This window comes from Arachis stenosperma, chromosome 3 (genome assembly GCF_014773155.1).
Source record: "Arachis stenosperma cultivar V10309 chromosome 3, arast.V10309.gnm1.PFL2, whole genome shotgun sequence".
In the NCBI taxonomy this organism is placed as follows: Eukaryota; Viridiplantae; Streptophyta; class Magnoliopsida; order Fabales; family Fabaceae; genus Arachis; species Arachis stenosperma.
In genome coordinates, this window is record NC_080379.1 from 167435111 (window position 1) to 167456339 (window position 21229).

Consider the following 21229-nt stretch of genomic DNA (forward strand, 5'->3'; position numbering starts at 1 on the left):
ATGGTGAATTACTCCTCAACCATATTCCGCTTGTGCTTCCTCCTGCAAGTATTATTAGTAGTAACACCACTAGTATCAGCTGAGAGATGCCACCCTGAAGACAAGAAGGCACTTCTCCAAATCAAGAATGACCTCAACAACCCAACCGCCCTCTCTGTATGGAACCCAACCACCGACTGCTGCCACTACAACCAATGGAAAGGCGTCACCTGCAGCGCCCAAAACGACCGCGTCTTCGCCCTCAATCTCTCCCACATTCACATCCACCACGGCCCCCTTCCAATCCATTCCTCCATCGCTGCCCTACCTTATCTTAGTGTTATCCAAATCATGTCCGTCTCCAACCTCATAGGCCCCATCCCCACCTCCATCACCACCCTCGACCTCAACCACCTCCAAATCTCCAACATCTCTCTTTCCGGCACCATTCCCGCCTTCCTCTCCAACCTCAACAACCTCATCACCTTGGAACTCTCCAACTGCAACCTCTCCGGACCCATCCCACCCTCCCTAATCTCTCGTATGCCCAACCTCGACGGCCTCACCCTCTCCGGCAACTCCCTCAACGGTTCAATCCCGGACTCTTTCTGGTCCTTCTCCAACCAATTCCTGTATCTCGATCTCGCGAATAACCGTCTGTCGGGGTACATACCAAAGTCGTTAGAGAATCAGAATGTGGCGTTTGTGTTCCTGAACGATAACATGTTTGAGGGTGATGCGTCCTTCTTGTTTAAATCAAACAGGAGCACAAGGATAGATCTCTCGAAGAACAAGCTGGCATTTGATTTTGGAAGAGTGGAGAGCTTCAATGACCTCTTGATCGCGTTGGATCTGAGGTACAACAAAATATATGGCAAGATTCCAGAAGCGATAAAGTCCCTCCACGTTGAAAAGTTCAATGTGAGTCACAACAATCTGTGCGGTAAGATTCCAACCGGAGGCGTCTTGTCCAGTATCACCGATGCGTCTGCGTATGCTCACAACAAGTGCTTGTGTGGCACTCCGCTTCCACCCTGCAGCAGAGACGGTTAATAAGCCGGAATAATTGATCTCAGGCAACCATGTTTGATTGTTTTCATCAGTGGGACATTGAGTATTTCCGAAATATTATTGTAATAGAATCTTCTGTCATTAGTGACTACAAGCAAGCTTATTATTGTAGTTATTTCTCGTCGAATAATGCTACACATCTAACTGATTTTGTTAACTAAGTTTAATTAAGTTAGTTTAACATTAATAAAAATAAGTTATGAGTAGTAGTATTATTCTAAATCTTATTATTTAACTTGATTAGACTTATTTCATAAAAAGATTTGTATATGTTGTGTTGTTTAATTTGCATCCTAAATAATTACGTTGCTTAACACCAATGCTAGATAAACAATAACCATCACAACATGAAAAACCACCAATCAAATAAAAACACACTACATCTCTAAATTAACAATTTAAATCTTAATATTAAAATAATCATCCGTACACCTAATAAAATAAACATCCGATATATTTATTGTTCACATTATTTAATATTTTTATTACCTATCTTTACTTTTTCTTTTTAATATTAGATTTAATTTTAATTTTATTTTAGATTCTAAAAATAATACATAAATATTTGTGAAATCATAAATTTAAAATAATAATTTAAAATTAAAAATAAAATTTATCTCTCTAATATTTAATTTTAATCTAATTAAAATTTTATATTATTTCTATCTATTTTATCAACATAAATATATAAATAACAAAATTTTATTAAAGTTTCATCAAAGTAATACTGTATTTTTAAGGTAACACTAATTTCATTTAATCAATCAATTCGAATGTAAATTTAATTTTAAATTAATTTATTTTTTAGAATATTAAAAATAATACTATAAACATATTCTATTATCGGAGATGTTCTAATTATTAATAATTAATCAAATGTTATTTTATTTTATAATAATTCCTGCTGCATTCTATTATTGAGTAATAAAATGAGATTATATTAAAATAAATAACTTTAAGAATGAATAACTAGCTATGGAGGGGGGAAGAATGGAATACATTATTTATGACAATAATAAGAGTACAATTTTATAACACTCTTGATAAAGAGAAGTTAATTAAAAGAATACACATTTATATATATACACTAAAGAAATAATATGATGGTTATTGATGACTTAGGAAAAGGAGGAGTTAAATTTATAATTACTTTTTATTGTTTTTAATTTATCATCAAACAAATTTAATATTTATTTTTAAGATTTTGAAAATCGAATTAATTATTAAACCTTTTTAATTATTAATTTATTGGTTTATTAGTTTAATCAGTTTAATAAATTCTAATTTAATTGAAATAACTATTTTATAATAAAATATAAATAAAAATATTAAAATATATATAATTATAATCAGATGGATGAAAATTTTCATTAAAACTGAGATAATTAAAAGTCAAATTATTCTCCACAAGATACATTATTATTCTTAAGTGCTCCTTCATTGATATTATCATCTAAAACTGAAAAAATTAAATAATAATAATAATCATCATCATCATCATAATAATAATAATACAAAATTTAAAGCAGCCATCATTTACCAACAATAAAAATTAGTTAACAATTTAGCAAAAACACAACCTTCCAATAATAAAAAAGTTAAAAATAGGAGAAAAAGAATTATCACACCGTATTATATATTCTTTGTATATAAAAACAGCACCATAAAGAATTTCATTTAAGCTAAATGGTTTATCCAGAACAAAAAAAAAATTAATTACAAAATTAGTTAACAATTTAACAAAAATACAACCACCCAATAATCAAATGGACAAAAATAGGAGAAAAAGGATTATCACACTGTATTATATATTCTTTGTATATAAAAACAGCACCATAAAAAATTTTATTTAAGCTAAATGGTTTATCCAGAACAAAAAAAAAAACCTTTAAATTAGAGGAGAATTTGTACCACAAAAACGAACACAATGAACAATTGAATATACAATACCAACAAAAACAATTGAAAGTTACATAGTAATAACAATACCAACAATTAAATCACAATAATACGATTAAAAATTATACAACAGTAAAAAAAATTAAAAGATTAACAAAAATTATCAAAATTTTAGATTTCCAGCAAAATTTTTTAGCTAAAATTAACAAAATTTTCAAAAAGAATTAATAGTACAAATTCAAAATCAAATAACTTGATTCCTTAGTTTATATTTAATCAACCAAGAACAAACAAGAATAATGAACAATAAATCGGTTTTAACAAGCAGTAAACTAGTAACATAATTAATCAACCAAAAATAAATAAGAACAAGCCAATAATAATATTACAGACGTATAGCAATCCAATCATCTCAACAATCAACATTAATATAATAATACAACAATATTAACAACAACAAGGTTCAGATCAAAAATATCAGAATCAAATCAATTATTTAATAGAACTAGAGCACATCAGAATTAATATTTCAAATCATTCACAATTCTAAACCACAATAATGAGTAATGATAACAAAAATTGAAAAAGAAAAATGAAAATTGAAAAATCACATATTAACAAACCAATTAAAACAATAATTCGTTTTTTACAGTTAAAAAAAATATTTTATAGAAAGTAGAGTAGCTAACAGAGCATAGAAGGAGACAATGAGCACGACGGAAAGATTGACACGGCTGAACGGCTAGAGTGCGATGGAATAACGCCGGCGCAGTGGGACAGTGACTGCATGATGGAGGCACAAAGTGAAACTAGTTACAGTGATGACAGTAACTTCAAAGTTTGAATAGTGGTAGAGACCACCGTAGTGGGAAAGGCAGCTTCCATCAGTTATGACGGCGACAGTGACAACGCAGTGGTTGGACGAAAGTGAGGGAGTGAGTGAGGAGCTCGAGATGAGAGGCAGAGGCGAAAGGAACGAGAAAGAGTGAGTGAGTGTGAGTGAGCGAGAGAAACGAAGACGAGTGGCTAGGGTTCTTTGAACAATCGGTGCAATTTAGGGCAAAAATTTGAAATCGGTTAAGTTTGACCAGCCGATTTGACGGTCTAATTGCGATTTTTGAATCCAACGATTATGACCTTTGATCGATTCGTCTTTCTCACCGGTTTTTTATTTGACCAGCTAACCTTGCTTATTTCTGCAGTGTCTGCTAAATTAATTACGCAAGCGATATTTTATTTTTGTCTTATAAAACAAAAATAAAAGATAGAGGAGAAAAGAGTAGCTTGTACCAACATACATTCTAGTTCAATCACTTGGTACTATATAATCTACGTACATCCATTCTCCATAACAATAATAATGAAATTTTCACTGTAATTTTCAAAAATTACAATTATCGATTCCCTTAGATTTTTCCTAGTCCTATCAAGGAACACACAAGTTTTTAACTAAGTTTGTCACCACTAAACTTCTTAGATTAGACTTTAATGTTAAGTGCTCACCCAACTTAGTAAGAAAAATTTTTCAGAGTCATGGCACAAAACAGAAAATATATCAAAAGAGTTTGACATATTAATGACTTTTTCTCCAAGTTAAACTCTCTTTGTTTTTTTTTTCTTAATGGCTTTTACATATTCCTCACATATTTATCTTTTTCCATAGTTGTCAGAATCGAACTAGTAATTAAATCGATGAAATTACTAGTTTACTAGTTTATTGATTCAACCAATAAATTATTGATTGTACCGGTAAAACCAGTCTCATGTAAATAAAAAATAAAAAATAGTAAAAAACTTAACATTAAAATTTGAAATACATATTTTCACTAATATATTATGAAAAATTAAGTCTCAAATTCTAAAAATAACTAATATAAAATTTGTCAGTACTACATACTACAATAATATTTTAATTTGACACAATAAGAGTAACAATTAATTCACAAAACCTATTATCTAACTATAATATCAGTAGATTTTAACACTAAAATAAAAATAAATAATCTTAATCATAATACTAACATTGAAATAGATCAAACAATTTAATAAATTTTTAGTGAAAGATAAATTAGAAAAGCTAAATATTCAAAGTAAACATTCAAGGAGAATAAGTAACTATAATGCTATGAAAAAACCATATTTGAGTGCTCACTTTTTTTTGCCTTCAAATTTTATTGACTCAATGCACCTTTTGTATAGGTGCATTACTTTCAAAAATTAAAGATGATGTGCTTAGTGACAATTTCTATATCACAAAGACGGATCATGGTTATCTTTTTCTTTCGGAATCAGAGTGCAGTGGTAGAGGTAGTGAAGGTGCAAAACATGACACAAACACAAGGTTTATAGTAGCAAAGAATCATGGTTGTGCTGTCCTTAATATCTTTTGTTTCTTTTTTTTTTTATTATTAGTGGATATTTGTTCTTTATTGTACTAATCAAATCAGCACCATTAATTTTTAATGTCGTCCAAATTTCATCCTTTAAAACAAAAAATTGAGCTCCTTTCTTTTTACCCAAAAGTGTGCATATATAAGCTTCATATATCAGCAAAGAATGACCATCATGAGACTTATTTAGAAGGTAGGTAGTTTGGTCCAAGTTGTTAATCCATCTAAAAGCTTATCTGCATTCATATCATTAAATAATGAGTTAAATTTTTGCTATTATACCATCACATTTAATAAGCCTACACAATATAGATTCATTAAACAATCTTTTGAGTTTTCAAATCCAATCGAATATGTTTGTTATCATAAAAAATAATATTATTATTTTCTAAATTTAAGATAATAAAAAAGGAAAATTTATTTATTAATTAATTGAGTTATCAGCTTATTATAACCTAGAGTTCTTTTATTTTAAATTTATTAGGTATACACATATAAATGAATTAGTAATTCTGGATAATGTAAGTTGTTTCTAGCCGACACAAATTGCTGGCACTCTTAAAACATTACTATATATGGAAAAAGGATGACATCATTTATGACCAAAGATGACATCATTTATGACCACTTGAAAATAGTAGATGTCATAAGTTCAAACTCGAACGCAAATAAAAGGCTTAAAAGTGGATGTCATAAGTAAAACCACAATCAATATTAATATTGTCTAATAATACCAAATATTTAAATCAATACAAATAACATAATATTATGTATTAGTTTAAAGTCTTATATATTCTAAACATAAAACATTAATTTATAGTCTTATAATGACTAATAACACAAAATATTAAAGTTTATAATATTTAAATTTCACATAAGAATAGTCATGATCCATCACTAATAACACAAAATATTAATTGTGTATGATGATCGGGTCACTGGGTCGACTTCGGATGACCCGAACTATGGCCCGAACCCGATCCGAAATAATGACCAAGTCTATTTTTAATACCTTTATTCAACCATAAACCCAATAAAATCACACCAAATTAATCCCTAAAGTGTTTGGGACCGGGGTCGGGCCTGTGCACCCCTAGCTAATAGTATAAACCAATTATTCGCATAGAGATAAAAAATGATTAGTTGCATGACCTTCTTACAAGTTACGAATTTTTTATTTTTAATATTGGAGTGGTAGTGGTGTTTTTTTTAAATGTGGATTGTTGGGATGTTATACTTAAATGTGGGATCGTTTAACTAGAGAAGCAAAAATCGGTGCCAGGGATTTGTGTAGGTACACAAATCGGTGCCAGGAATTTGTGTAGGGTACACAAATCGGTCCAGAGATTTGTGTTAAAAAAAATTAAAAAATTTTAAGTACAGAAATCGGTGCCAGGAATTTGTATACTTCCACAATTTTAAAAAACACAAAAGATTACCATGTTAAAGTATATCACCACTTTTATTTCCATAACAAAAAAAATTAGCCTACAAGTTACAACATATTTAATATGTATTTTATAAAATCTTTACAATAATAGATTTTTTTTTAAAATAATAAAAACAAACGAGTTATAATCTAGTTGTCACAATTGCCAATTATTGGCCAGTGGTGAGAACAACAAACCATATGCATAATATGGACACAGTTGTCAAACGATTCTTAGATGATATAGAAATGATCATCGTCAAGCTTTTTGAACTGGAATATCCAACAATAAAAAAGATTTACATACATAGCAACATCATACGTATTTATAAATGGTCAAATTACTCTTTAAAAAATCACTTAATTTTTTAAAGTAGTTTTAAAAAAAATTAATTAAATTTATTCTTTAAAAATTTTAAATTAGTCATGTTATATAGTTTTTTTGTCACTTTATTTATTAATAATATCAAAATTTACTAATATAATACGTTACGTAATACTCTAAGTCTCTAATATATATTTAGATGTTTTAATTGACTGTTAACATAATAAATTTATGAAATTAAATCAAATGAAAATTGAATTGAGAAAAAAACTTAAAGTATTGGTCTTTCTCAATCTGAAATTAATATATTAATAGTCAATTAAAATTTTTAGGTGTGTATTAAGGTATTGCTTAACGTATCATATTAATAAATTTTGATATTATTTACAAATAAAGTATTTTGATATTATTTACAAATAAAGTGATAGAAGAAACTAACATGACTTAAAAATTTTAAAAGATAAATTTAATTAAAAAATTCTTTTGAAAATCAACTTAAAAAATAAATAATTAAGAGACTAATTTGATTATTTAGTATTAGTTTGATGGGTTGCATATAGCAATAAGTTATGGCAGGCCACCACTGCGCTCCCACTAGATAAGTAGATAGCTAGTTTCTTTGATGGCTTTTGTGAAGCGCAAACACGATTTGACCGTTTTGTCGATTATTTGGTCAAAACTCAAAAGACATGTGGTGTTATCCATAAAGGAAACGAATGCATGCAATGCATCTCCATTTCTCCAATATAATAACAAAGTTAAGAAACTATTTATAGAGGAGCATAATGCCTTCATTTCTCATCAAATACAATAAACTCGAATCAATCATAATAATGATGCATTCCTCAACCATATTCCAGATCTGCTTCCTCCTCCAACTAGTGCTAACACCACTCTCTGCTTCAACAACACAGCGATGCCACCCTGAAGACCAGAAGGCGCTTCTCCAAATCAAGAAGGACTTGAACAACCCAGCCGCCCTCTCCTCATGGCAGACCACCACCGACTGCTGCCGCCACTGGAAATGGGTGAGCTGCGACAGAGGCAAAACCCACCGTGTCAACTCTCTCAGCCTCGAAAACATAGACATGAACCCCCACCCTCTTCCCATGCCAGCTTCTGTCTCCGCCCTCCCTTACCTTACCATTCTCGGATTCGGCCCCGGCAACTTCACCGGCCCCATTCCAAGCTCCATCGTCAACCTCAAAAGCCTTCACACGCTCCAGATCACCAGCACCCTCCTCTCCGGCACCATCCCGGAGTTCCTGTCCCAAATCACCACCCTCACCGACTTAAGTCTCTCCTTCAACAATCTCTCCGGCGAGATCCCCGCCTCCTTGTCTCGCCTCTCCCACCTCCAATCCCTCGACTTACAGTCCAACAGCCTCAGCGGACCGATCCCGGACATATTCGACTCCTTCCCAAACTTCACCTTCGTGTATCTCAGCTCGAACCAACTCTCCGGGAAGATACCAAAGTCGATGGGGAATATAAACGTGACGTATTTGTACCTGGACAACAACAAGCTGGAGGGTGACGCTTCCATGCTGTTTGGGTCCAAGAAGGACACGTGGACGATAAACCTTGCGAATAATAAGAAGCTGGCCTTTGATCTGGGAAAAGTGGAGTTCTCGTATGAGCTTCAAATATTGAATCTGAGTCACAATGAAATCTACGGGAACATCCCGGAGGTACTAACGGCGGTGAGAGACTTGGTTTCGGTGGACCTGAGCTACAATAATCTGTGCGGTAAAATTCCAACCGGATTGTCCAGTATCGCCACTGCATCTGCGTTTGCTCATAACAAATGCCTCTGTGGCTCTCCACTTCCAAGCTGCAGTAGGCGCCGATCATTTTAGATCGATCCATGCAGCATCAACTGGAAGGGACTGCATAATTTAATACTAATAATCTTATGGTATCCATTATTCCTTCTTTAATTTGCAAGGAAGCATTAGCATTAGACAGAAGGATTTGTTTTTTATTATTACATTTTGCATGCAATAAATAATTAATGTTATAATGAAGTCAAAATGATTCTGACTTTCATTTCTGATGTAATAAAAGCTTAAAAAAATTGTGTCTTTTTCTTATCTTATCCTTGTAATCTGTGTTCATCTTTTCTTTTCTATTTTTTTTTAATGATATTTGATAAACATAAGAATGTTAGAAGCTAATTCTTTAATTAGTAAAAAAAATAAAAAATTGACTAGTATATATTAATTTAATACAAATAAAATAAATATAAGAAAATATTGATCACTTAATTTTTTTTAAATGAAAAATGAGCTAGTTATCTATCGGTTTACAATAGCCTTGTGCTTTATTTATTTTAAATTTTAAGTATACACATAAGTTAATTAATTATATATTATTATATAAAGAAATGAAGTAACTATTTGATGACAAAAGAGAAACATCTTTGTTCCTAGACACAAAATGTCAATATTGTTAAACCATATTTAAAAAGTATTTTTATTAAAATAATTTTGTATTTAAATAAAAGCATATTAAGTATTCTTTTAGCAGACAATTCATTATTTTTTAATATTTTATTTTTTCTTAAAGCAACATATTACTTGGATAAAATAAAACCAATTTTTATTTTTTTTAAATAAAATAATAATTAAGTCATTGAAATTTTTGAATTTGAACTAATTAATCATTAAAAAAATATCAATTTAATTTTTTATAACAATAAATAATAAATATAGTATATCTTTTTATTAATTTATCACGTAAAATTTATCATAATGTTTTTTATGTGCATTAATAGTAATAAAATAATAAGTTAAAATTCTGTACCGATTTTAATATTATATAATAATATCATATGTCTAAAATATCAGGCTATTTCTGTTCTATTTTCTTTCGTTGGTTTGATCAATATTTCTCTTCTATTATCTTTCATTATATTATAAAAGGTCTGATATGCCAATAAGCTTCAAGCACCGAAACACAATTCGCCTAATAATTAATAGAAAATATTCACCATTCGTTTTAATTTCGTAAGTGTTCAATCTTTGATGTATAATTATTTTTTTATATCCTTTGCTTTTTTTTCTTTTCTTTTTTTCTATTTGCTTCTTCAATGTTTTTTTTTAGATTTATTTCATACTTTTCTTCTATATTTCATTTTCTAGCTATTTTTATTTATAACAATCTATGTAAAGAATAATTACATAATGGAAGTTGTTAAAAATATTATTAAATTAACATCTATAATTACATATATGTAACATTCATATTTGTATAAATTACATATAATAATTCTCAATTCCATGCAACACATCTAGTATTAGATATAATTATTATCCATTATTTTTTAATTGTTCTATATACCTGCTTATTAGTTTATTCTAATATGATAAGAGATCAAAAAAATTGGTAAAATTTGTTTTATATTTGTTTTATATTTTATTTTTATTTTTTATTTTATAATAGTCTGTAAATAAAAATATGAATTATATAATAATTATTAAAATTCTCTAATTTAACTTTCATAATTTCATACATATAACATTTATAGTTTCAAACTCATAACATTCATAATAAAAAAATTGATGCTAATTTATTATTTTTGTTATTTATCAGTTATTCTTTTATTTTACATGTCATAAATCAACAATTTTAAATATTTTAAATTTTAATATATAAAGACGTATCAAATTTAAGATATTTGAATTTTTGTTTTATAAAATGTATTGTGGTGATTTGAAATATTTGTTAGAGTTAATAATATAAAAATTTAATATTTTTGTTTAAAAGAAAGACTGTTTAATTATTATAGATATAATAATAGGGGAGAGTTTTTTAGAATTTTATTCACAATAAATTTAAAATTAATTTTTTGTGTAATTAAATAAAATAATATAATTATAAAATAATTAATTATTTCAATTAAATGAAGAGAGTGATTTAGACTCTCTTGTAAGTGAAAGTGTTATTAAACATATATTATTTGTGATGTTTTGGCTACTTAGTCTTATTAGAATTTTAATTAAGAAATTAAATAAAAAAATCTTATTTAATGTTAAATTTAAGGTAAAAATTTATATATAATTATTTTTATGTAAAATTAATAGTTAAAAATTATTAATAATTTGACATATTTAGTAAATTATTATCTAATAGTTATTAACAATTAATTTTATGTAAAGATAACTGCCGATAAATTTTGATTAAAATTTAAACGTCAAATATATAGAGTTGATCTAACCCTATATATTTAAATTCCCGATACTTATTTAAACGGACTAGTGAACTAATTATTACATTAATCCAACTTATTAGGATGTATAGTATTATTTAATAAATTTTGCTAGGTAGACAATGATTTTTCTGAACAATGTAATAAACAATGAGTTCTAAAATTGGTCCAATAAAATAAAAACGCACTACACGTCTAAATTATCTACCTAAATCTTAATATTAGAATAATTATTTACACACATAATAAATTAAACATCCAATATATTTATTGTTTGTATTATTTAATATTTTTATTATCTATTTATATTTTTTCTTATTTAACCTTAATATATATAGTATTGTTGACAAATTGATCAATTCCAGGCGGATTTAAAGGTGGATGGGATAACTTGAAAGCAAAAAGATCCGAAAGTGGAGAACGTATAAAAGAGGACCACAAGACCCAAACCATTGAATTTCAAAAGTTAAGGTCAAAACCAGAAGCCGTTTCTTCATAAATATTAAAATAAAAAAATTCGAATTTTAATTATAGGGTTTCAAAAAATTATGAAAAAATATACGATAAGAATATTAAATAATGTAAATAATTGATATATTGAATAATTAATTTAATAAGTATACAGATGATTATGTTCATTATTTTTAATTAAATGGTTATTTTTTTATATGATTTATTCATGCATAATTAATAATAACTGGATATTCAATTCACTAGATGTGCAAATGATTATTTTAATATTAAAGTTTAAAAAATAATTTATAAATAGAATATTTTTTATTTTTATTAAATCAATTTTAAAATACATTATTCACATTATTTACAAAAATAATTATCTACTTAACAAAACCGAAAAACTATTTATCGCTTTCAATTATTAAAGTAGTTGTCACATTTGTAAATCAATACTTACTTTTTAATTAAACTTAGTTTATTGAAGCAAGAAGTTCAGTATAATTTGTTTGATATGCAAACTATACATGGCAACTTGGTTCATATAATCATGGAATAATTGGGCAATTGTTTAATGCATGGGCTCCACCACACTACTCTTCCACCAGTATTCATTTATGGCTTTTGTGAAGGACGCCACCCGGTTTGACTTTTTGGTCGCCGCTGAGACTAGGACAATACCATTACCAGTCCATGGTAATAAAATTGCCATGAGCTAGCCGTCTTCTGATAACGAATGAACGAATGAATGCATGCATGCATCTCCCATCCAAACCTCAATTATAAATAAGCCACTACGTTCCCCTCATTTTTCATCCCAACCCAAAATCAAAACTACTCTAACTACAATAATAATGCATTCCTCAACCATATTCCAATTCTGCTTCCTCCTCCAACTAGTGGCAATAGCACTCTGTGCCACACAGCAATGCCACCCTGAAGATCAGAAGGCGCTTCTCCAAATCAAGAAGGACTTGAACAACCCAACCGCCCTCTCCTCATGGAAGACCACGGCCGACTGCTGCCGCCACTGGAAAGGCGTCAGCTGCGACAGAGCCAAAACCCACCGCGTCAACTTCCTCAACCTCGACAACATAGACATGAAACCAGGTCACCCTCTCTCCATTCCTCCCTCCATCGCCACCCTCCCTTACCTTAACACTATCCAATTGGGCCCCGCCAACTTCACCGGCCCAATCCCACGCTCCCTCCTCAACCTCACCAACCTCAAAGACCTCTCCATCACCAGCACCCTCCTCTCCGGCACCATCCCGGAATTCCTGTCCCAAATCACCACCCTCACCGACTTAAGTCTCTCCTTCAACAATCTCTCCGGCGAGATCCCCGCCTCCTTGTCTCGCCTCTCCCACCTCCAATCCCTCGACTTACAGTCTAACAGCCTCAGCGGGCCCATCCCCGATATTTTCAACTCCTTCCCAAACTTCTCCTTCCTGTGGCTAAGCTCGAACCAGCTATCCGGGAAGATACCAAAGTCGATGGGGAATATAAACGTGACGTATCTGTACCTGGACAACAACAAGCTGGAGGGTGACGCTTCCATGTTGTTCGGGTCCAAGAAGGACACGTGGACGATAAACCTTGCGCGGAATAAGCTGGCTTTTGATCTGGGAAAGGTGGAGTTCTCCAATAACCTTCAAATATTAGATCTGAGTCACAATGAAATATATGGGAACATCCCTCAACAACTAACCACAGTGAGAGACTTGACTTCGATGGACCTAAGCTACAACAATCTGTGCGGTAAGATTCCAGGGGGAGGCGCCTTGTCGAATATCGTTGCATCTGCGTATGCTCACAACAAGTGCTTGTGTGGCTCCCCGCTTCCTAGCTGCACTAGGCGCAGATCTTTCTAGATGAACTAGATTAGTTATCTCAAGGGCATGGATAATCTACTACAGTAGTGCAATCTGCATTCATGTCCCACTACTCTTCCTTTTTGTTGCATTTACCGACGAATAAGATACCCTCTGTAATCTGTATTGCAATAATGTAATAATGTTGTAATGCATGTGTCTTTTTCTTATCTTGTTCTCTATTCATTTTTCACATGTTCAAATTATTTTACCACTTTTTATGCTTTATTACTGCCGAATATAAATGATGGCAGCAGAAACTCGATGCTCGAATACCCAAGCTAATAATTCAAAAGAATCATTTTGTAACGGAGGATCGGACCCACAATAGATAGCCAGCATTTCACTGCATAATAGGATGAAAAGATCATTTATATTTGGGTAATGTTCTATATACACTAAAATTAGTTACAAACTTAATTACTAATATAAAATATATATTAAAATATAAATATATATTAAAAAATAAATTAAATCACACGTATATTTATACACAAATATATTAGTGACTGATTTTGATATATAAATAATATTTTTGTTTATATTATATAATATATATAAATAAAAAATGCTAAATTATTATAAACTCAATTCTTTTAATTTAGTAATTTAACAATATTTTTTAGTTAATATTTTTAAATATTAATAATTAATTTATGACAAAAAAATTTAATAAATTTTATGATTCTCTAATTTTTTTTATATAAATATATGAGAAAAATTCAAAATCAATAATTTTTATTTATATTAATTTATAATTGTAGTTATTACATACATTTTATTAATATATTTAAACTTTTTTTAACATCAACTTATAAAAATACATTAATTGACTAAATCTTGGTCAAAAAGAGAAAATTAATAAGAACATTTACAAAGTTTAATTTCATAAAAAGAAAAGTTCAAAATTTTTTAATGACATATAACTTTTACTTAAAAACACAAAAGCTATTTTATATCGAATAAAGTATTCTTTAATAATTAAACGACCCCTTTTTTATAAAGTAATATTTAAAATATACAACTATATATAGCCATCAATATTTAAGTATGAAAAAATTTTGGAACCAGTAATTTTTAACATTTGTTATTATTATTTAATTAGTATAAATACTAAATTATTTTTAACAAATAAATTTTATTAAATATATGTGTACAGATTATAAAAAATATAAATACAAATTATATTAATTTATGTATGAAAATTTTAATAAATATAAGTACAAATAATATTTTTTTTGTAAAAATTAGTGCAAGAAAAAATACCGCCCAAAAGGGTTTTAAAATGCGCTTTGCTAGGATTAGCTCGAGTAATTCTAATTTCACAAAACAGTGTCAACCGATCAACAATTCAGGTGTCAACTAGATCCAATATAGCAGTGAATGTTGCAACTCAGAGAGAATGACAATAGAAAAATATGGAGGAAGAGAGGATGTAGTGAGGGTGGGAAAAAAAAGATATCCAATCTAGTGTTTAGAGATGCTAGCTCTAGGAGTCTCCTTAGAAAGTTACTTGCTGATCGACCCTTCTCCGGAGGCACTCTAGAGGCAGCAATGCAGGCAATATGGAAACAACCAATAGGATTTAGGATCACGGACCATGAAAAAAATCTCTTTCAATTTTATTTTGATGAGGAGATGGATATGGTAAGGATTGAAAGAGGAGCTCCATGGATCTTCAAAAACTATATCCTAAATTTGAGAAGGTGGAAGGAAGATGTGCTAATGGATGATGCAGAATTTTCTCAAGTACCTATGTAGGTCCAACTGTGAGGGCTTCTGGAACATCATAAAACCAAAGAGATTGATCGAAAGATAGGAGAAAATATGGAAAAAATTTTAGACGTGGATATTTTCCAAGTGAGAGGGAAGCAAAACAGAATAATCAAGGCTCAAATTAATCTTGATATCACCAAACCAGAAGATAATCGAGGTAACACTCAAATATGAATGCATTGGTATATTTTGTAATTATTATGGACACTTAGGCCACGAAACAAGAGGCTGCCAGAAACAACTGGAGGACTCTTTGAAAAGAGAGGTGGATGAGGAAGGATGGAAAAAGTGGCTAAGGTTATAACAAGGTGGAAGGCGGGAGCAGAACATGAACGATACCATTATTTCTAATTCTGTAGTGGAAGATCGAAGATGGATAAAAGATAAAAAGTCAATGCCAGTGAGTTTGCTTAAAGGTATGACCAGCTTATCCATGGAGGAGAAAAATCAGAGGAAAAACGAGAACAAATTGGTAATTAACTCTCCCAATAGGAAGCAATTGCTACTGAATCTTGATGATGAGAGTAGTAAAACCAATGACCCTGTTGGGAGTTCTCAATAATATTCAAGGGAGTAATGAATGCTTTGTATTTAAAGAAGGCAGCAGCTACGAAAAACAGAGCAGACAGAGAAAACCCAAACTGAAACAATTAGCCGCGAGAAAAATTATTGACATTATAGGAAGAAAAAGAAGATCTCAGGAGAAGAAGGATAATACAGGGCAGAAAAAGGTTTGTCAGGAGATAAATGCTGGTGTTAACGAGGAAGAGGATGTCATCCTTCAAAGAGCACCCAAAGAGCCATGAAAATGGTAATGTGGTACTGTCAGAGTTTGGAAAAACTCCTGACAGTTCACAACACCAAAGGGATTACGAAATTTCATTCTCCCAAAGTATTATTTCTCTGCGAAATAAAAGTAATACTTCGACAATGGAGAGGGTGATTATAAGAGCTGGTTTTCAGTTGCTATTTTGTGTTGAACCGGTTGGTCTTGCGGGAGCTTAGAAGGAAGAGGTAAAACTGCAGATTTTGGCACATGTTTCATTCTTTATACATTTCACTTGGGAGGTTCAGCAAAATATGAAGGTTTGGGATGTCATAGCATTGCATTTACACACGAATGAGGCAACTAGGGCAGAATAATTTGCTAAGATATTATGAATTAGAGAGTTGATAGGCAAAAATCTAGTAGTGGTGGGAGACTTTAACACAATTAAAGGTCACCATGAGAATGAGAGAGGAAGGATGAAATCGGTCTCATCTATTCAGAGCTTTACTGACTTTATTAATGAAGGTGATTTGGTGGATTTGAGGTATGAAGGAAAGAGATTTACATGGTGCAACAGACACTTTGGAAGGAATTTCATTCAGGAAATTAAAGGTTGGATAGAGCTTTAGCATCTGAGAGCTGAAGGATAGCATATCCGAATGGTTTTGTTGCTCATTTAGATGATACCAGATTAGATTGCTGCCCATTATCAATTAACTCAGAGAGAGAAAGTCGAAGAACTAAAAGATTCAGGTTCCAAGAACATTGGTGTTTAGAGAGGAGGTTTCTACAATTGTTAAACAAGCTTGGGACCTAAATTAAAAACTGTAGGCATAATGAGAAGGCAAAAGGAGTGGTGGCGGATAGCACTACTGTCCGAATTTTGGAGGCTGAATTAGAGAAAAACTTGGAACAAGAGGAGCGTTTTTTGAAGGAAAAATCCAGGGTACATTGGCTAAATTGGGGTGATAAAAATACAAAATTTTTTCACTCTAAATTTTAGTCAAGATTTCGCAGAAGCAAAATTCAAGAACTGGTAGACGATGAATTTGGAGTCTGGCCATGTTGGTATTGCGGCAGCTGCGTAAGATTATTTTGTTAAGTTTTTTACAACATCTAACCCGATGGATCCAACTGAAGTTCTTTAAAAAATAGGCACTAAAATTAATGACACTACCAACCGTTTTCTTACAAATTCAGTGACAGAGAAGGAGATTAAGTCAGCAACTTTCTCTATTAATCCTTTCTCAGTCCCCTGAAGATGATGGTTTTATGGATAAATTTTTTCAGTTCTATTAAGAGTTAATTAAAAAAGATGTGATATGTGTAGTCAAAAGCTTCTTTTTCAGAGGTAAAATGTTAAAAGCTTTCAATCATATAAATATTTGTTTATTTCCAAAAGTTAGAAATGCTAACTCTATGAAATAGGTCAGACCAATTAGGCTGAGTAGTGTTTTCTATAAAATACTCTCAAAAATCCTAGTACACAGATTACAAAATGTCATGAATAGGATTACTAGTGACACTCAGGGAGATTAATTAGTAACAATATTCTAATTGCTCACGGATTCATGCACTTCCTGAAAAATAAGACCTATGGAGATTATAAATTAACATTAAAGCTGGATATGAATAAAACATATGACAGAGTTGAGTAGAGTTTTATATGGGCTATTTTGAATAAAATAGGTTTTTGCAAGAAGTGGATTGACTGGATCAGAGAGTGTGTAGAGATGGTTTCTTACTCCGTTACTATGGAAGGTCAACCTCATGGTTTCTTCAAACCATGCAAAGGTTTACGTTAAGGTGATCTCCTCTTTCCCTATCTATTTTTGTTTTGTGCAGAGGATCTATTCCGTCTGCTCCATAATCCATAGAGGAAAATGGAGGCCAAAAATCTCTGATTTAAGACTGAATCCCAGATACTCTAAGGTCAGTCATTTATTCTTTGCGGATGATTTCATTTTGTTTAATAAAGCTACTACTAGAGATTGCAAAAATTTGCTTAAGGTACTACGCACTTATGAAGAAGTTAGTGGACCGGTAGTGAATTTCGACAAGTCCTCTATTTTTTTCAGCAAGAATATTCCTTTTATTGTTCGGGATCAATTGGCTGGTCTACTCTCAGTTCCACATATAGGCTGCCAAAACAAGTACCTTGGCCTCCCAGCCAATCCAAGAAAGAAACCTTTCTACATGAAAGATAAGGTTGCGCAGAAGCTCTAGCATTGAAAGAGGAGTCTTCTTTTTACTAGTGGTAGATAAGTTCTAATTAAAATAGTTGTTACGGGGATTCCAATCTATACACCAAGTTGTTTTAAGCTATTGAAGACTCTCTTAGAAGAGATTCAAAAAACAACTATTTCACTAATTGGGGTTACCGTCGAAATTTTTCGACAATAAATAATGCGCCAATTTATTTTTTTCTCTTCAAATATTACCGACGAATTTATCGTCGGAAACTAAAATCCGTTAGTAATTACTTAACCTTACGAACTCGACATCGTTATCAACGCTAAATCTGACTGTACTTATCGCTTTTCTTGTAATGTGTCCTCACGGCGGCGCCACTATCTTCTTCATGGTGACATTGGAACCGATGTTCCTCTTTTCCGACGTCGATCAACATCTCTAAATCGCCAATCAACATTTTCAAATTGCTTCTAACCGACGCAGTCAGTGTTGGCCAGTTGCAACTGATGCTTCTCCGATGTTGTTCTTCTTTTTCGCAGATTAGTTTTTTGACGGTATCCTATAGATCCAGCTCCATCACAACGAATCTATTTGTTGCCGCTGCTCGTGTTGTATCGTCTATTAGGAATCGCCGATCATCATCATCTCTAAATTGCTTTCCACCGAAGCGAGCAGCCACTGCTGATCCCTTAGCAAGTGGTGATTTCCTTCCTTTTGCTCCACTGCAATGGATTTGGTTTTTTTTTTTTCACTACTCAACCGCAACAAAAAATTGTTTTTTGGTCTTGTTTTTAAGTATTGCTATTGTGATAAGAGAAGGAAAGTTATCGTACTTTACTAAGTCTAAATCACATATTAGTATTTTTATTTAAGACTTATTTTAAAAATATTATTGCTACATGTCACCAAATCATTAGTCGATCAAAAATTGGCCTTTCTTAGCCACCAAATTCTTGGCCATTATCCTAATTAATTATATGATTTTATGTTTAAACACAATCAATCATATGAATTAACTCTTACGTAGGTTCATGATTATAAAAACAGTTAGGAAAATGATGATGACGACTTATTGAGGGACAGATCAGACTGGTACAATTTCAACCACTTGGAACGGGCCATAGCCGCAACATCCATCTATTCCACAGAGACGGCTATATATCAATAACTAGCTCATTTATTGTATAGCATTTTCATATTCATTCATTTTAACATCTTTGAATCTCAATTTGCTGTGATCCCTATTTTCAATTAATACCTAATAAAATCTTATTTCATCTTTAAATTAAGTTGACTGTTTATTTTTAACGAAAAAATGAAAAAACAATCCAATCAACAGTCTATATAAAGGGACAGTATCTCATGCATTCTACTCAACCCAAACAAAAACAAAACAAGTCGCATGCACATTAACATGAACATGGGAATCACCATGAAGCAGCTACTAGTCTTAGCCATAACCACATGTGTGCTCACATTTCCGGCGCTCGCCGCCGATAAATGCAACCCTCAAGACAAGGCGGCCCTCCTCCAGATCAAGAGCCAACTAGGCAACCCCTCAGATCTCTCCACCTGGAACGCCTCCACTGACTGCTGTGGTGGCTGGAAGGGTGTCTCCTGCGACACCGACACCCAAACCTACCGCGTCAACAATCTGGACCTCACCGGCATCACCCTTCAAAAGGCCACACCCATCCCTCCCTCCATCGGAGACCTCCCGTCCCTCAACTTCCTCACCCTCTCCCAAATCACCAACCTCGCCGGCACCATCCCCAATACCCTCACAAAACTCACCAAGCTCCGCTACCTCTACATAAGCCACACCAGCGTCTCCGGCACCATCCCTGATTTCCTCTCCTCCATCAAAACCCTCGTCACCCTCGACTTCTCCTACAACAAGCTCTCCGGCGCTCTCCCAGCTTCACTCTCTTCACTCCCCAACCTCGTCGGGATCACGTTCGACGGGAACTCTCTCTCCGGACAGATCCCGTCGTCGTACGGGTCGTTCTCGAGTCAGTTCACTTCGATGACGCTGTCTCAGAACAAACTCTCCGGAGTGATTCCGACGTCACTTTCGAATCTGAACCTGGCGATCGTGGACCTGTCACAGAACTCTCTGGTGGGTGACGCTTCGCTGCTGTTCGGTGCGAAGAAGAACACGCAGAAGATCGCGCTGGCGAAGAACGGGTTCGCTTTCGATATTGGAAAGGTAGGGTTTTCTTCGAACTTGAACACGCTTGATCTGAGGAACAACGGCATCTCCGGGACACTGCCACAGAGCTTGACTCAGCTCAAGTTCTTGAAGAGGTTCAACGTGAGTTACAACAGTCTTTGCGGTCAGATACCTCAGGGCGGCAACTTGCAGAGATTCGATGCTTATGCGTATGCTGGTAACAAGTGCTTGTGCGGCTCTCCTCTTCCCAGCTGCTAAAAAACTCAATGGATTCTTCATCAACTTCATCTCTCGCTCTCTGCTCAATGTTCAGTTAGTTTATGTTCTTCTGCCGACATTGGGGTGCTGGATGAAGTATTTGTCGTACTTTATAGTTCCACGTCCTTTTCATGGCAAATAAATTAATAAATAATAAATAAATCATCTGTGCTTGACATAGGGGAATAGTATTTGTATTCAAGATTTGAGACATTAAATAATACCCATTTTAGTATATAAATTAGATAAAGTGTGATCTACGTTTATGATGCAACATGATAGACTAAGCCATAACAAATGCATGGTAATTTATATAGCAAAAAAAGTACATATTATCGCTTTAGGTAATTGATACGATAATTTATATATGTTACTCTTGATTCTGCAACAAATCCCGGATAAATATTATGGAAAGAATGTGTGTGTGTGT

At 32.3% G+C, this 21229-nt stretch overlaps 4 protein-coding genes across 4 annotated transcripts; all 4 read left to right on the top strand.

The window, feature by feature from the left end:
- On the top strand, window positions 1–1032 carry LOC130967260 (polygalacturonase inhibitor 2-like). The gene has a single exon (XM_057892079.1). The coding sequence runs from the start codon at window positions 1–3 to the stop codon at window positions 1030–1032; it is 1032 nt and encodes a 343-aa protein (XP_057748062.1).
- Window positions 1033–7881: 6849 nt separating this feature from the next.
- On the top strand, window positions 7882–9186 carry LOC130967881 (polygalacturonase inhibitor 2-like). The gene has a single exon (XM_057892920.1). The coding sequence runs from the start codon at window positions 7927–7929 to the stop codon at window positions 8950–8952; it is 1026 nt and encodes a 341-aa protein (XP_057748903.1). The 5' UTR covers window positions 7882–7926; the 3' UTR covers window positions 8953–9186.
- A 3367-nt stretch (window positions 9187–12553) lies between these two features.
- Window positions 12554–13800, top strand: LOC130967720 (polygalacturonase inhibitor 2-like). The gene has a single exon (XM_057892711.1). The coding sequence runs from the start codon at window positions 12611–12613 to the stop codon at window positions 13628–13630; it is 1020 nt and encodes a 339-aa protein (XP_057748694.1). The 5' UTR covers window positions 12554–12610; the 3' UTR covers window positions 13631–13800.
- Window positions 13801–19727: 5927 nt separating this feature from the next.
- Window positions 19728–20979, top strand: LOC130968943 (polygalacturonase inhibitor 2-like). The gene has a single exon (XM_057894463.1). The coding sequence runs from the start codon at window positions 19771–19773 to the stop codon at window positions 20797–20799; it is 1029 nt and encodes a 342-aa protein (XP_057750446.1). The 5' UTR covers window positions 19728–19770; the 3' UTR covers window positions 20800–20979.
- The last annotated feature ends 250 nt before the right edge of the window (window positions 20980–21229 follow it).